Source organism: Eubalaena glacialis, chromosome 3 (assembly GCF_028564815.1).
Source record: "Eubalaena glacialis isolate mEubGla1 chromosome 3, mEubGla1.1.hap2.+ XY, whole genome shotgun sequence".
Lineage (NCBI taxonomy): Eukaryota > Metazoa > Chordata > Mammalia > Artiodactyla > Balaenidae > Eubalaena > Eubalaena glacialis.
The window spans coordinates 144204677-144220159 of record NC_083718.1 but is presented as its reverse complement, the minus strand read 5'-3'; the positions used below and the strand labels follow the sequence as shown (position 1 = coordinate 144220159).

The following is a 15483-nucleotide window of genomic DNA, read 5'->3' as shown; positions in this document are numbered from 1 at the left end:
TGTGGAAAGTTAAAACTTCTATAAATTTTTAACTACAAATTGACAAATAGTAATTCTTTTATAAATTAGCAGTTTTCTGTTATCGTGATCCTTTTTATTTTTCTATTTAATGCTTTGTTTCTATTTCAATTACTGGTTATTTATAACATCTTTTTACTTAACTTTAGCATGTTTGTTGGTTTTAATAGTCTTTTTCAGAGAACCAACTTTGGGCTTTGATTCATTTTGTTTGTACTATTTAATATCTATTCTGTTATCTCATTGCTTCTATTGTGAATTAATCAGTTCTTTCTATTCTAAGCTATAATTGATGTTTTAAGCTATAATTTTCCCTTAAGTTTTGTTGCCTCCTATAAATATTGATATAATATGTAGTATTTTCATTATTTAGTTCTAAGCATTACTTAGCAATTTTGACCTCAGATTTTTAAAAGGAGGCTCAATTCCTGGGTACATAAATAAAAGTTTAGCAAGTAATAAATATAAAGAAATAGTTTAATTTTCATTATTTAGAAAGTCAGGATTATCTAATTGGATTTATTTTTGGAGGTATGTGTCTGGGGTCTCAATTTTTAGGAGTGAGCAGATAAATGGAAAAAAAACTTGTAGTAATTTAATTAAAATGTAAAACCAAAACACATCCATAATATAAACCACCTTCCACATATTTATACTTTTCAGTGAGAATTGATTTTTCAAAATGATTCAAAGGTATTGCAGCAGTCTTAATCTGGAAAGAATTAACTAATTTGGTTAACAGTACCCTGTTTATCTTGGTGTGGAAAGAGAAAAATTTTATGAAGGTTTCAGTAGACTTGAAACACTCCATTATCCAACAAATCCGGTTAAAAGAAATCATTCCATTGCTTGTGCCTCATCTAGTTAATTCTTCTCCCTCCGACACACACACACCCCCCCGTAGAATTTAGTGGTCGGGTGCATACCAGAATCTATCAGAAATTTTTTCCAGTACTTGGCTTCACAAATAAAAGAAAGATTTAGAGAACTTTTAGAAGTCTTCCAGAAGTATCATTAAAACAATAAAAGTATTAGAAAATAATAAATCCTTAAAATTTTTGGAAAATTGTTTTAGGTGGAGAACATACAGTTGCTGTCAATCTAAACCTGCAAATACAGGAAAAACTCTTTCTCATGATTCATCACTTCTAATTGTGACAGAATCAACTTATTGCGCTCCCACACATGTGTGTGTGTGTGTGTGTGTGTGCGTGTGTGTGTTAAGGTATAAGGATCTCCTTAAGGTGAGACTTGGTGAATGTCGAGCAGGTGTTTGTAGGAAGCGGTGTAAGTCTCTTGAAAACCTTCCTGAAATGAACTAATTATGTGATAAATGAAACTTTCTGAGCTTAGATCTTAAGAGTTCACTGAATACAGGCATACCTTGTATTATTGAGCTCTGCTTTATTGTGTTTTTCACAAATTGAAGGTTTGTGGCAACCCTATGTCCAACAAATCTATTAGCACCACTTTTCCAACAGCATTTGCTCACTTCATGTCTCTGTGTCACATTTTTGTAATTCTCACAATATTTCAAACTTTTTCATTATTATTATATTTGTTATGGTGATCTGTGATCAGTGCTTTTTGGTGTTACTATTGTAATTGTTTGGTTTTTTAAAAAATTAATTAATTAATTTATTTATTTTTGGCTGTGTTGGGTCTTCGTTTCTGTGTGAGGGCTTTCGCTAGTTGCGGCGAGCGGGGGCCACTCTTCATCACGATGCGCGGGCCTCTCACTGTCGCGGCCTCTCTTGTTGCGGAGCACAGGCTCCAGATGCGCAGGCTCAGTAGTTGTGGCTCACGGGCCCAGTTGCTCCGCGGCATGTGGGATCTTCCCGGACCAGGGCTTGAACCCGTGTCCCCTGCACTGGCAGGCAGATTCTCGACCACTGCGCCACCAAGGAAGCCCTATTGTAATTGTTTTGAGGCACCATGAACTGCACCCATAGTAACATGGTAAACTTAATCAGTAAATGTTACAAATGTTGTATGTGTTCTGACCGCTCTACCAACCAGCCATTCCCCCATCTCTCTCCCTTCCTCAGGCCTCCCTACTCCCTGATACACAACAATATTGAAATTAGGCCAGTTAATAACCCTGCAGTGGCCTCTACGTGTTCAAGTGAAAGGAAGGGTCCCACGTTTCTTACTTTAAATCAAAAGCTAGAAATGATTAAGCTTAAGTGAGGAAGGTATGCCGAAAGACAAGATAGGCCAAAATCTAGGCCTCTTCCACCAAACAACCAAATTGTGAGTATGAAGAAAAAGTTCTTGGAGGAGATTAAAAGTGCTGCTTCAGTGAACACACCAATGATATGAAAGCGAAACAGTCTTACTGTTTATATGGAGAAAGTTTTAGTGGTCTGGATAGAAGATCAAACCAGCCACAACATTCCCTTCAGCCAAAGCCTAATCTAGAGCAAGGCTCTGACTTCAATCTTGTGAAGGCTGAGAGAGGTGAGGAAGCTGCAGAAGAAAAGTTTGAAGCTGGCAGAGGTTGGTTCATGAGGTTTCAGGAAAGCCATCTCCAGAACATAAAAGTACAAGGTGAAGCAGCAGGTACTGATGTAGAAGCTACAGCAAGTTATCTAGAAGATGTAGCTAAGATAATTAATGAAGGCCACTATATTAAACAACATATTTTCAGTGTAGACAAAACAGCCTTTTATTGGAAGAAGATGCCATCTAGGACTTTCATAGGTAGGTAGGAAAAGTCAATGCCTGGCTTTGAAGGACAGGCTGACTCTTTTGCTAACGTAGATGGTGACGGAGTTGAAGCCCATGCTCATTTATCATTCTGGAAATCCTAGGACCTTAAGAACTATGCTAAATCTAATCTGCCTGTGTTAAAAATGGAACAACAAAGGCTGGGTGACAGCACATCTGTTTACAACATGGTTTACTGACTATTTTAAGCCCACTGTGGAGACCTACTTCTCACAAAAAAAAACCATTCCTTTCAAACATTACTGCTCATTGGCAAAGCACCTGATCACTCAAGAGCTTTGATGGAGATGTTCAACAAAATGAATGTTGTTTTCATACCTGCTAACAAAACATCTATTCTGCAACCCATGGATCAAGAAGTAATTTTGACTTTTAAGTCTTGCTATTTAAGAAATACATTTTGTAAGGCTATAACTGCCATAAATAGTGATTCCTCTGATGGATCTGGTTTTCAAAGTACATTGAAAACTTTCTGGAAAAGATTTACTATTGTAGATGCCATTAAGAACATAGGTGATAAGAGGGTTCCCTTTTCTCCACACCCTCTCCAGCATTTATTGTTTGTAGACATTTTGATGATGGCCATTCTGACTAGTGTGAGGTGATACTCATTGTGGTTTTGATTTGCATTTCTCTAATAATTAGTGATGTTGAGCATCTTTTCGTGTGCTTTTTGGCCATCTGTATGTCTTTTTTTTTTTTTTTAAGTATTTATTTATTTATTTATGACTGTGTTGGGTCTTCGTTTCTGTGCGAGGGCTTTCTCTAGTTTTGGCAAGCAGGGGCCACTCTTCATCGCGGTGCGCGGGCCTCTCACTATCGCGGCCTCTCGTTGCGGAGCACAGGCTCCAGACGCGCAGGCTCAGTAACTGTGGCTCACGGGCCCAGCTGCTCCGCGGCACGTGGGATCTTCCCAGACCAGGGCTCGAACCCGTGTCCCCTGCATTGGCAGGCAGATTCTCAACCATTGGGCCACCAGGGAAGCCCCATCTGTATGTCTTTTTTGGAGAAATGTCTATTTAGATTTTTTGCCCATTTTTTGATTGGCTTGTTTGGGGTTTTTTTTTGATATTGAGATGCATGAGCTGTATGTATATTTTGGAGATTAATCCCTTGTCAGTTGCATTGTTTGGGAATATTTTCTCCCATTCTGTGGGAGAAAATATTGTCTTTTCATTTTGTTTATGGTTTCCTTTGATGCATAAAACCTTTTAAGTTTAATTAGGTCCCATTTGTTTATTTTTGATTTTATTTTCATTACTCTAGGAGGTGGATCAAAAAAGATCTTGCTGTGATTTATGTCAAAGATTGTCCTGCCTGTGTTTTCCTCTGAGAGTTTTTATAGTATCCAGTCTTACATTTAGGTCTTTAATCCATTTTGAGTTTATTTTTGTGTATGATGTTAGAGAATGTTCTAATTTCATTCTTTGACATGTGGCTGTCTAGTTTTCCCAGCACCACTTATTGAAGAGACTGTCTTCTTCATTGTATATTCTTGTCTCCTTTGTCATAGATTAATATACCATAGGTGTGTGGGTTTATCTCTGGGCTTTCTGTCTTGTTCCATTGATCTATATTTCTGTTTTTGTGCCAATACCAAACTATTTTGATTACTGTAGCTTTGTAGTATAGTCTGAAGTCAGGGATCCTGAGTCCTCCAGCTCTGTTCTTCTTTCTCAAGATTGCTTTGGCTATTCGGGGTCTTTGCGTTTCCATACAAATTTTAAGATTTTTTGTTCTAGATTTGCAAAAAATGCCTTTGGTATTTTGATAGGGATTGCATTGAATCTGTAAATTACCTTGTGTAGTGTAGTCATTTTGACAATATTGATTCTTCCAATCTGAGAACATGGTATATCTTTCCATCTGTTTGTGTCATCCTACACTGTTGGTGGGAACGTAAATTGGTACAGCCACCATGGAGAACAGTATGGAGGTTCCTTTAAAAACTAAAAATAGATTTGATCCAGCAATCCCAATCCTGGGCATATATCCAGAGAAAACCATAATTTGAAAAGGTACATGCAGGGGCTTCCCTGGTGGCGCAGTGGTTGAGAATCTGCCTGCCAATGCAGGGGACAAGGGTTTGAGCCCTGGTCTGGGAAGATCCCACATGCCGCGGAGCGACTAGGCCTGTGAGCCACAATTGCTGAGCCTGCGCGTCTGGAGCCTGTGCTCTGCAACAAGAGAGGCCGTGATAGTGAGAGGCCTGCGCACCGCAATGAAGAGTGGCCCCCACTTGCTGCAACTAGAGAAAGCCCTCACACAGAAACGAAGACCTAACACAGCCATAAATAAATAAATAAATAAATAAATAAATAAAGCAAATAAAAATAAATAAAGCAAATAATTAAAAAAAAAAAAGGTACATGCACCCCAGTGTTCATTGCAGCACTATTTACAATAGCCAAGACATGGAAGCAACCTAAATGTCCATCGACAAATGAATGGATAAAGAAGATGTGGTACATATATACAATGGAATATTACTCAGCCATAGAAAAGAATGAAAGAATGCCATTTGCAGCAACATGGATAGACCTAGAGATTATCATACTGAGTGAAGTAAATCAGACAGAGAAAGACAAATACCATATGATATCACTTATATGTGGAATCTAAAAAATGATACAAATGAACTTATTTACAGAACAGAAACAGACTCACAGACTTAGGAAACAAACTTATGTTTACCAAAGGGGAAAGGTGGTGGGGAGGGATAAATTAGGAGGTTGGGATTAACATATGCCCACTACCATATATGAAATGGATAATCAACAGAGACCTACTCTATAGCACAGGGAACTCTACTCAGTACTCTAATAACCTATATCAGAAAATAATATGAAAAAGAATGGATATATATGTGTATGTATAACTGAATCACTTTGCTGTACACCTGAAATGAACACAACATTGTAACTCAACTATATTCCAATGTAAAATAAAAACTTTTTAAAAATAAAGAAATGTTTCCCTTGAGGGGAAAAAAAGAACATAAGTGATTGATGGGAAGAGGTCAAAATATCAACATTAACAGGAGTTTGGAAAAAACTGATTCCAACTCTCATACATGACTTTAAGCAGTTCAAGACTTCAGTGGAGGAAGTAACTGGATATGTGGTAGAAATAGCAAGAGAACTAGAATTAGAAGTGGAGCTTAAAGGTATGACTGAATTGCTGCCATCTCATGAGAAAATGTTAACAGACGAGTCGCTTCTTATGGATGAGCAAAGAAAGTGGTTTCTTGTGATGGAATCTACTCCTGGTGAGCATGCTGTGAAGACTGTTGAAATGACAATAAAGAATTTAGAAATTACATAAACTTAGTTGATGAAGCAGCAGCAGAATTTGAGAGGATGGACTCCAATTTTGAAAGAGGTTCTACTGTGGGTAAAATGCTATCAAACAGCACTGCATGCTACAGAGAAATTGTTTGTGAAAGGAAAGGTCAATTTGACATGGCAGACTTCACTGTTGTCTTATTTTAAGAAATTGCCACAGACACCCCAGCTTTCACCACCACCCTATTCAGTCAGCAGCCATCAACATCAAGATAAGATCCTCCACCAGTAAAAAGGATTACCACGTGCTAAAGTCTCAGATGATGGTTAGCATTTTGTTAGCAATAAAGTACTTTTTAATTAAGGTTTGTATGTTGTTTTTTTTAGACATAATGCTATTGCCACTTGATAAACTACAGTATTGTGTAAATATAACTTTTATATGTACTGGGAAACTAAAAAATTCATGTGACTCACTTTATTGTGATAATCGCTTTATTGGGGTGGTTTGGAACTGAACTGGTACTATCTCTGTGGTATACCTGTACATGTGAATTCATCTCATAATACTGAATATTTAACAAGAGGAAAGAAATTGTCATAATTGTTTTAACATTAATTGCAATTTCTTCTCTTTTTCTTCCTTGTAAGAAAATTAGAGATTTTCTTTAAAACATTTATAGATATTTTTATGAATATTTTCAGTTCCGCTTATTTGTTTACAATGGACATATTTTTTGTGGTAAAATAATATACTTGCATAAAGAATTGTGTGTAGTGAATGAATTTTTATGTTGTTAATTGAATGACTAAATTTCTATGGGTAAAGAGTAGGGTTTTTTCAGATCTCATTTTTTTTTTTAAATCATAGAACATATTCAAAATATAATGACACTGGAAGAGTCTGTTCAACATGTGGTCATGACTGCTATTCAGGAGGTAAGTTATATCATGATCACATATGTATGAAAATCCTGAACCCAATTATATAAAACTGTTCACATAGATTTTATGGATGTATATTTCACTGCTGTATAAACGAGCCCTTTGTAGTAGGTTTACTTATCTTTGGCTGTTGTGTTGTACCATAGAGATTCAGAATTCATTCGGTGCATGTTCATTCTTAAAATCAGACCAAAAGGCTGAGATGAAGTCAAGTGAAGAGGAGGCCTGAGGGAAAGTTGAGTGAAGGGTTAGTGAGGAAAACATAGTTTGGAAGAGGCATGACTTAGAGGGAGACAGCATCTAGAACTTTAGAAGTGTGTATACTCTGAGTTTGCATTGCTGGTTTGAATTCAAAACATCACTATGCATAAATCTGCCTTTCATATGCAGAAAAGTTATTTTACAGGATTTTTTTTTTTTCATATAATTGTAACTCCTACTTTTAAAATGACTTCTCAAACTAGGAATTTTGCCACATCACTCATTTAAAGCTCTATTTTTAAAGTGCCAATTCATGTTACGGAAGAATAATTTTTTTTATTATGTGATGTGTTCAGTTTTACTTAGTAATTCATCGTTTAGAACTTGGATTATAATTTTTCAGTACATTAGTATTTTAAATATATCTAAATATTTCAAGCACATTTTACTTATGTTCTCACTAATGTAATGCTTGAACATTGTGTTATTTAGCTTAAACCTCTATTCATTTTTTATTTGAATAATATGAGGATCATCAAATTAAGGCAAGGAAAAATTAAACATAAAGCATTTTACTGTCCTTTCAAGTAAACATATTTTTTACTGTGTAAATCTTACTTTATTGTACTTAATTTTACTATTTTAATTCTAGTTGATGAGTAAAGAAATAGTGAGCTCTCCTACAAATGATGCTGTTGGAGAATTAGAGCAACAGGTGAGTATTTTAGTATGTGAGGAAAATGTTGCAAACAGTGATAGAGTTCCTTTGTCAATTACTATCTTAAAGGCTTACATAGGAGACCACATACAAGATTATTTTCTTCCATGAAATTTAGGTAGTTTATTCTCCTATAAGATCTTAATTGACTATTATTATGCATTCCTTCATGAATGCAAGTAGTGTTCATCTCCAGAGTTTTTAATGATCATGTTTGAAGAGATGAGTGGCATTAAACTTTCCTGACATTTGTTAATACATATGTGGCCCATTCTGTATAGTTACATAATTAAATAGTACTTAAAAATTCTGCTGAATTCTAATTTATCTAATAAGGAAACATGATTTTTGTCACAGTTGCTTTCCTCTAATATTGAGGAATTAACTCAAAGGTCCTGTACTCAAGACTTCTTTCCCTGGTTGTTTTACACAGTTGTTTTACATGGAGGAAAAGGCACATTCTTCCTCTGTATAACCCAATCTGGGTTATAAGGGGAAGGGTAAGAGGAGAGGTAAAGGCATCAAATACTTTTCGTGTTATATTTTTGGACATCTGACTTTCGTGAGTGTCACCAGCCATCTCAAGAAGTATTTCAAATTTTAAAAAAAAATTTTCTATAAAAATTTTATTTAAATGTAAACATGCTGTGCTCTAAATTTTTTTCTGCGATAAAAATAAACAGTTCATCCTCTAATACTCTGTTTTAAATATTTCACAAAGATTTACATAAAATTTTATTTTTGTGGGACCTTGGCCTTAAATGTTAATGAGACTCTGTTGATATTATTTACACAAAGCAACATATTACTACTTATTTGTTAATAGGTAAATTTTAAAAGCATTTCCAACATCAGTGTATATATGTGTTTTGATAAAAGTATATTTTTCAATTTGTTTCAAAATGTGATTTACTAAGAGTTAGGACATTTTCTATTTCAGCTTAAAAGGGCCCTGGAAGAACTTCAGGAAGCACTAGCAGAAAAAGAAGAACTGAGGCAAAGATGCCAAGAACTAGATATGCAGGTATGGATCTGAGAATAATTTCCTCTTTAAATTTTCAAGAGTCTTATTTTAATTAATTAATTAGTAAAGTGTTTTGGAGGTTGGGTTTCATTTCATGGAGGGACCATTGAAAGGGTCTGTTATAGGCTTGACTATTCAAACATGAACTTTATAATTTTTCTTTTAGAGTTGAAAATCGCTTGCTTAACTACTTCACTGAGAGGGTCACTCTAATTGCAGAATTTCAACTGCTTAGATGATGCCTTAGTTTGTTGTTTTGTAAAAAAGGGAAACTAAAGTATCTATTTTATAGGGTATGAATATTAAGTGGGATTCTTTATGGAAATATTTAGAAGGGCTTGACCCCCAATAAATTTGAGATCCAAGTTTGTTTTGCTAACACGTATGTGTATATGAACACATGTATAATTCTTGGGTTCATATGCACATACGTGTTAGCAAAATAAACTTGGCATGAGAGACAGTAGTTAACAGTTAAAGGAGTAGATTGTCAAACCAGGCTGCCTGTATTCAGAACCTGGTTATGTTACTAGCTGGTTGTATATGCTCAGGCAAATTGCTTAATTTCTCTATACTTCATATTTCTCTTTTGAGAAATGATGTGTTAATAGTATATATCTCCCAGAGTGAAAATTACATTTAAATGAATTAATATACATAAAGCACTTAAAGCAGGGCCTGGCGCATAAGGGCTGTGTATATGTTTGCATGTATTTTTATTATTGTTATATGAAAATGCAAATGTGAAAATTATGCAATAAGTCTCGAAAAATTATACAAAGATTTAAATGTACCATCATATTATGCTGTATGTAAATTGCACTTTTCATTCAAATAATGAGCTACATAAATAATTGACTCTCTGAAAAGTGTGAGGACAAGGAACAAAGGTTGTGGTAGCATTATCCTTGCTTGATGAGATAAATATCTAAAGTGATAAGGCTGGGTAATATTTCTAATGTTCAGGGGTCTGCAAATAAGGAAACGAGAAGTGACTTGGTCAGGGTGACTCAGCTCCGTAGGGCAGTGACAGCACTAGAATCCAGATCTTCTAACGTCATCTTTAAACATCACTCCTCTATGTTTGAACAAAGCCAGTGTTTATATTTGAATGAAGCTAGTGTCTCAAAATTATGAGAACGTCTACCTTTTCTCCTTTTTTCTTTCCTAACCACACTCACCTCGCATATATATCATCACATATACGCACAGACTTACACAGCATCAGAGATGTTTTATTTTCAAGTAAGATTATATCCTCTCTCCAGAATACCTCATATAAAGAATAGAGGATTGAATCATTCAGGTATTACCAGTCTCATGTAGGATCTCTGTACAGTTTTCTGAGAAATTCTTATTCAAAAAAGAACACAAAATTCTGTGTTAAAACATTTCAGTGTTTGTAACACATGATGGAGAGTATGTGATGATCTGATTTTAGTTGAAAAGTGTAGACGTCCCAAGTTTTGGCATTTTAATTCCAGTATCAAAATAGAGTCAACCCTCAACTATCTGCTACACATGTGAAATGAATATAATCAAAACTGCATATAATCAAAACAAAAATAATTAATTTAACAATATGAATTTCACACAGGTGTATATGATACATACCCCAATTTTGTAAGGAAAATTATTTTTGAAAAATGTTTACTTTTAATCATAAGTCACTTGAGAGTGATTTTAAAATTTGGGGGGGAATTCTTTTTTAATACCCAACCAAAGGAACCAAAAAAGAAAAATAAGCTGCAAAGAAATTCACCAAGGGCAGGTGAACAAACAAAAGGGCATAACCTAATGAAGTTAAATTAAAAGCTAGTAATCAAGGAAAGAAGCAGGCATATGATGTTGACAGAGGTGCTGCACGGCAGGAACCTGCTGTTCTTCCTTCATCCCCAGCCCATGCAGGGGAATCAACAAAAATCTTGAGACTTCTCACAGTAATCTACCCAATCAGAAGGAAGTTCATGCTATGAGTCCTTCATTTTCTTTGGACTGGGGAAGAGTGGAAATGATGGCTAAGAAGAAACTAAGGGTCTGACTCTTTCTGATAGGAACAAAGGCTGTAGGGCCACACACTGAATTGGGGAAACAGTCTGATGCCCAAAGGAATTTCTCCATGGGAATGGAATATACTTCTCACCACTCTGGTATGAAGTACTTAAACCTCAGAAGTGAGAGCCTAGCCCAGGTGTTACAAAAAGATTGTCCGTTGTCTCAGCTGCCCCCATGCCGCCCCCGCCCCCCACCACTATCTTCCCTGACCATTCACAAGGCTATATAGAGAGGTGGAGAAAAAACAGTCCCAACTGTCACCCAGAGGGGAGAAGATACTGGGCCATGGGTTACAGTGGAAAGGGTGTCCAAGAAGTCTTCAACACTATGCCAGAACAAACAGGGTATCTTGACTGCCCACAGAACATGAACTAGATGAAAAGAATCAAAGCATGACATCTCTGTGAACATTACAGACTAAAACCAAAAACAGATAAGAGCATGTAAAAGACAACAACCAAGCTTAGAAAATAACTTTCACTTCATTTAGTATTACAATTTCATAAGAACACATCAATAGAATAGACTAGGTGGTAGGACAACAAAGTGAAGATTTAAAAGGAAATTGCAGCTAGATAGAAACAAATCAGTGAATAATGTTTAACACCAAGCCTTACCCTAGTTAAGCTATCAGACTTCAAGAATAAAGGAAAAACAACGCAGTCAGTCAAGTAGAAAAGGTAAATCACCCACAAAGATAAGAAAATCAGGCTCCCCTACAACTTCCATGCCGGAATATAGAGGAGCAATATCCACAAAATGCTGAGGCAGGGAAACAGCGTTAACTGAGGAGTGCAGGTTTAAACTCATGAGCCCTTCTTGAAAAAAAAACTACTCATTGACACAATCCAGTTAGCAAACATGTTTTAATCAGAATAAAGAATGCAAGAACAGAGGAGATTCTGTAGTGAAAGATCTGGTGATGAAGCTGGATCCATTTAAATAAAGATCTGTGTGAGTTCTGTGTAAATTATGGTTATAGATACTGGGACAACTGAAATTATGACCCACTAAGTCAGGAGTAAGGGCTGATTATGCGTACTTTAAAAAAAGAAAGAAAGAAAAAAATCCACATGAGAATTTCATATAAAGTTTTGAGAAACTTTCATGTAATTTTGGTCCAAGATGATTATGGGGCCTTGGGGCAAGTTAGGACGGGTTTATCAACCGCTCTTTACCTGCCTTTCCCAGACATTATTCATACCACCTGGCAGCAGTAGGTAGCACTGTTTCACTTACTGCAGTAACAGAGGCTGGTTATTCTTGCTTCTAGTATGTTAGAGAAAAGCATACTTTTACCCAGCATTATATAAGATTCAATGAGGCAGTGAGTTTCAAACTTAAGGTGTCTACAAAGTATGTGTGACTGGGCACAATGTGATAAGGAGGACTCCAGCTATAGAAGTTTACTTTATATTTTAATTTTTAAAATAAACAATTATGATAAAAATATTAAGTCTGAGTGATGTGAGAATATGAGTATTATTTTTGAGCTTTTTTTTTTTCTTTTTTAGCATTTTGAACTTTCTGTCTCTTTTAAATAGCTCAGAGAGAGACAGAGACAGAGAGAAACAGAAAGGGACAGAGGCAGGTACAGAGTGAACCTAAACAAAATATCACCATGGCATCTTGTTAAAAGAGATGCCTAGAACCACCACTGGACACTCTAAGTCACCCATCTGGGATGGGTCCAAGGAATTCGCATGTTTAATACCCCCCTCCTTCATATCTGTGATAAAGGTGGCTCTAGAACCACAAAGTAAAGCATGGATAGGAACAAGGTTGGTTACCCACTAGGTATTGAAAACTAAGTTTGCCCATGCTCCTCTCCCTTCTTCAGGGGATTCTTACCCAGTTTGAAGACAGGGTATTGTTTCTCCTCTACCAGTCTTTTTACAACAGCCCCTAGCTTCAAGCTAGAACGAGATATTCTTTTCTCTGTGGGCCCCCACCCCCCATAGTATACTTCCACCAAAGCACCACATTTTCTGTCCTGTAATTGTTTACATTTCTGCTGTAGGGATCTTAAAAGGGCACAACCTCTCATTCTTTTTTGTATCCCAAACACTTAGGATTGTACATGACAGGTCATAGTCACTAGACTGCTTGCATGACAAGAATGGATGCATGCATTGAACTTAGGAAGAGAAACTGTTTCCTCCTAGTCTGTCTGGGAACAGTTTCCCAGCCTTTGTTTGTGTTTCTCATTTGGAGGACAGTGTTTGTAACTTGCCTACACTGTATTTAAGACTATAATTTGATTTTAATTTCCTGTTATTAGCTTGGTGTGTCAATATGTAGTCCCATTCCCATAACTGGACTGAATTGATTATACCTTTTGAAAGTATAAATAGCAAACTTGTGCAATAACATATTGTAAGTTATGGGAGGTCAACCTTTTTTCAAACTAATCTTAATAAAATCACACATAAACTTCTGGTCTTATAGAAGGTCACAGCCTTAGCTGTAAATTTTTAAAGATGTTTTTAAATGAAAAAGAAATAAAACAGAGAGCAAATCATGCTTGTTAACATAAATATGTAAGTAAAATTAAAAATGTATCAAGTACTGATGTTGATGTGATTCTAAAGTTACATGTTTGTATCCATTTTAAATAGTTTCAGTGTGCAGTTGCATTCAATTCAGGTTTTTGTTACTAATTCATTAACCAAATAATGTGCCTATTGCCTGAAGACTTGATGTGTAACTGATAATTTTCTACCAGGAACCTAAAATGGTAACTTTGTATATATGTGTGTATATTTTGGCTTACTAGGTAACAGCATCCTAAAAATTTATACCTAAAAGGGAAACAAATTAATTTTTTGAATTTCATTGGTATTTAGAGATTTTAGAGACTCAGAAACATTTTCTTCTCAGAACTAAAGCAAGCATAACATTTGAAAGATATTCTTATATGTATTAACCCTGTTTTCTCTGTATTAAGAAAGTTGATTTCTTCTGACCCAAATCTCCTAGACCCAGAACTCCAGAGTTCTAAGGATCCTTAGAAATTATCTAGCCTGCTTGACCAAGCTATTTAATGGCTTGGTCAGATTTATTCTAAGCTTTTTTGCTATTGATGCTTATGTTTGTATATTTGTTTTTTAGGTGACAGCACTTCAAGATGAAAAGAATTCACTAGTTTCTGAGAATGAGATGATGAATGAAAAACTTGACCAGTTGGATGGCTCTTTTGATGATCCAAATACAATGGTTGCAAAAAAGTATTTTCATGCACAGTTGCAACTAGAACAATTACAGGAAGAAAACTTCAGGTAACATTTGTAGTGGAAATCATTTTATACAGTTTTATTAAAATAATAGCTAAAAATCATAATAATAGCTAAAAAATCATAATATCAACAACTAATTATTAAGCATTACAAAGCATGTTTAGGATTAGTATCCTAAAAATACTGTTGAAAATACTGAATGGTGTAAGTGGTTCCTGCCCTCATAGGGCTAACAGTCCAGTTTGGCAAGTAGGATACACATGTAAAAAACAATACAATTCAAAATAATGTCTGATAAGGGCCAAATGAAGGCCACAGGCAAGTCCAAGAGTAGTTTAAAGGAGTGATTGCTGAAGCCTGGGGAGAAGGGGGAGTTTCTTACATAGGAGAAGGAACTTGATAATAAATGGAAAAAATGTAAATCTTAAACTAAAGAGGATGCTTTTCATATCAACTTTTATATTTCTTCTTTTAAAAAAATAAGTGTACATCTAACCTTTAATAAAAATTGATTGTCTCTTATGTGCTTACCACTGAGCCTTGCACTATAAGACCTTGAGAGTAGGTGCTCCAGTTGTACTGTATGTATTTTTGTTGTTGTTACTTTATTTTGATATGATTTCAAACTTACCAAAAAAGTTGCAAGAATAGTATAAGGAGCTCCTTTATACCTTTCATTCAGATTTGACAGTTGTTTTACAGTTTTCTTCATTTGCTTTAGCAGTCTCTTTACATAATCATATATATATATATGTTAGTTTTTGGAACCATTTGAGAGTAAATTGGAGACATGCCCCTTTACCCCTATATACTTCAGTATGTATTTCCTAAGAACAAAGATATTCTCTTATAAATCACAGCATAGTGATCAAAATTAGTGAATTGGTCATTGATACAATATCATTATCTAATCCACAGATCATATTCAAATTCCAGCAGCTATTTCAGTGTCCTTTATAGGTAATTTTTTTCTTGGTTCAGAATCTAATCCAGGATCATGCATTGCATTTAGTAAATGGATCCATTTATTGATAGTAATGGATATTCAATGGACAGTAGTTCCATTACTGTCATCATTTGTTTTGATGCTTAAATTGTCCCAGATTTGACCACTGAGAAACCTTTCAATTTCAACATGTTGCTACCCTTCTTTGAGTATTTTCTTACTTTCTGGCACAACAAAATATTCCAGACTCTTCTTGTTCTTCCTCAACTCTAGAATCAGCCATTTCTCCAAGAAGCCCTGATTGCTTTTAGTGGAGAATGTTATTT

General features: G+C 35.4%; 1 protein-coding gene across 3 annotated transcripts in view; it reads left to right on the top strand.

The window, feature by feature from the left end:
* The window catches only part of HOOK1 (hook microtubule tethering protein 1), a 68946-nt gene that overhangs the window by 24445 nt on the left and 29018 nt on the right, over nucleotides 1–15483 (top strand). For all 3 annotated transcript variants that reach the window (XM_061186507.1, XM_061186506.1, XM_061186508.1), the window contains 4 exons: nucleotides 6904–6971; nucleotides 7831–7893; nucleotides 8837–8920; nucleotides 14087–14253. In XM_061186507.1, the coding sequence (XP_061042490.1) occupies nucleotides 6904–6971; nucleotides 7831–7893; nucleotides 8837–8920; nucleotides 14087–14253 (382 nt within the window). The remainder of the gene's footprint in view (nucleotides 1–6903; nucleotides 6972–7830; nucleotides 7894–8836; nucleotides 8921–14086; nucleotides 14254–15483) is intronic.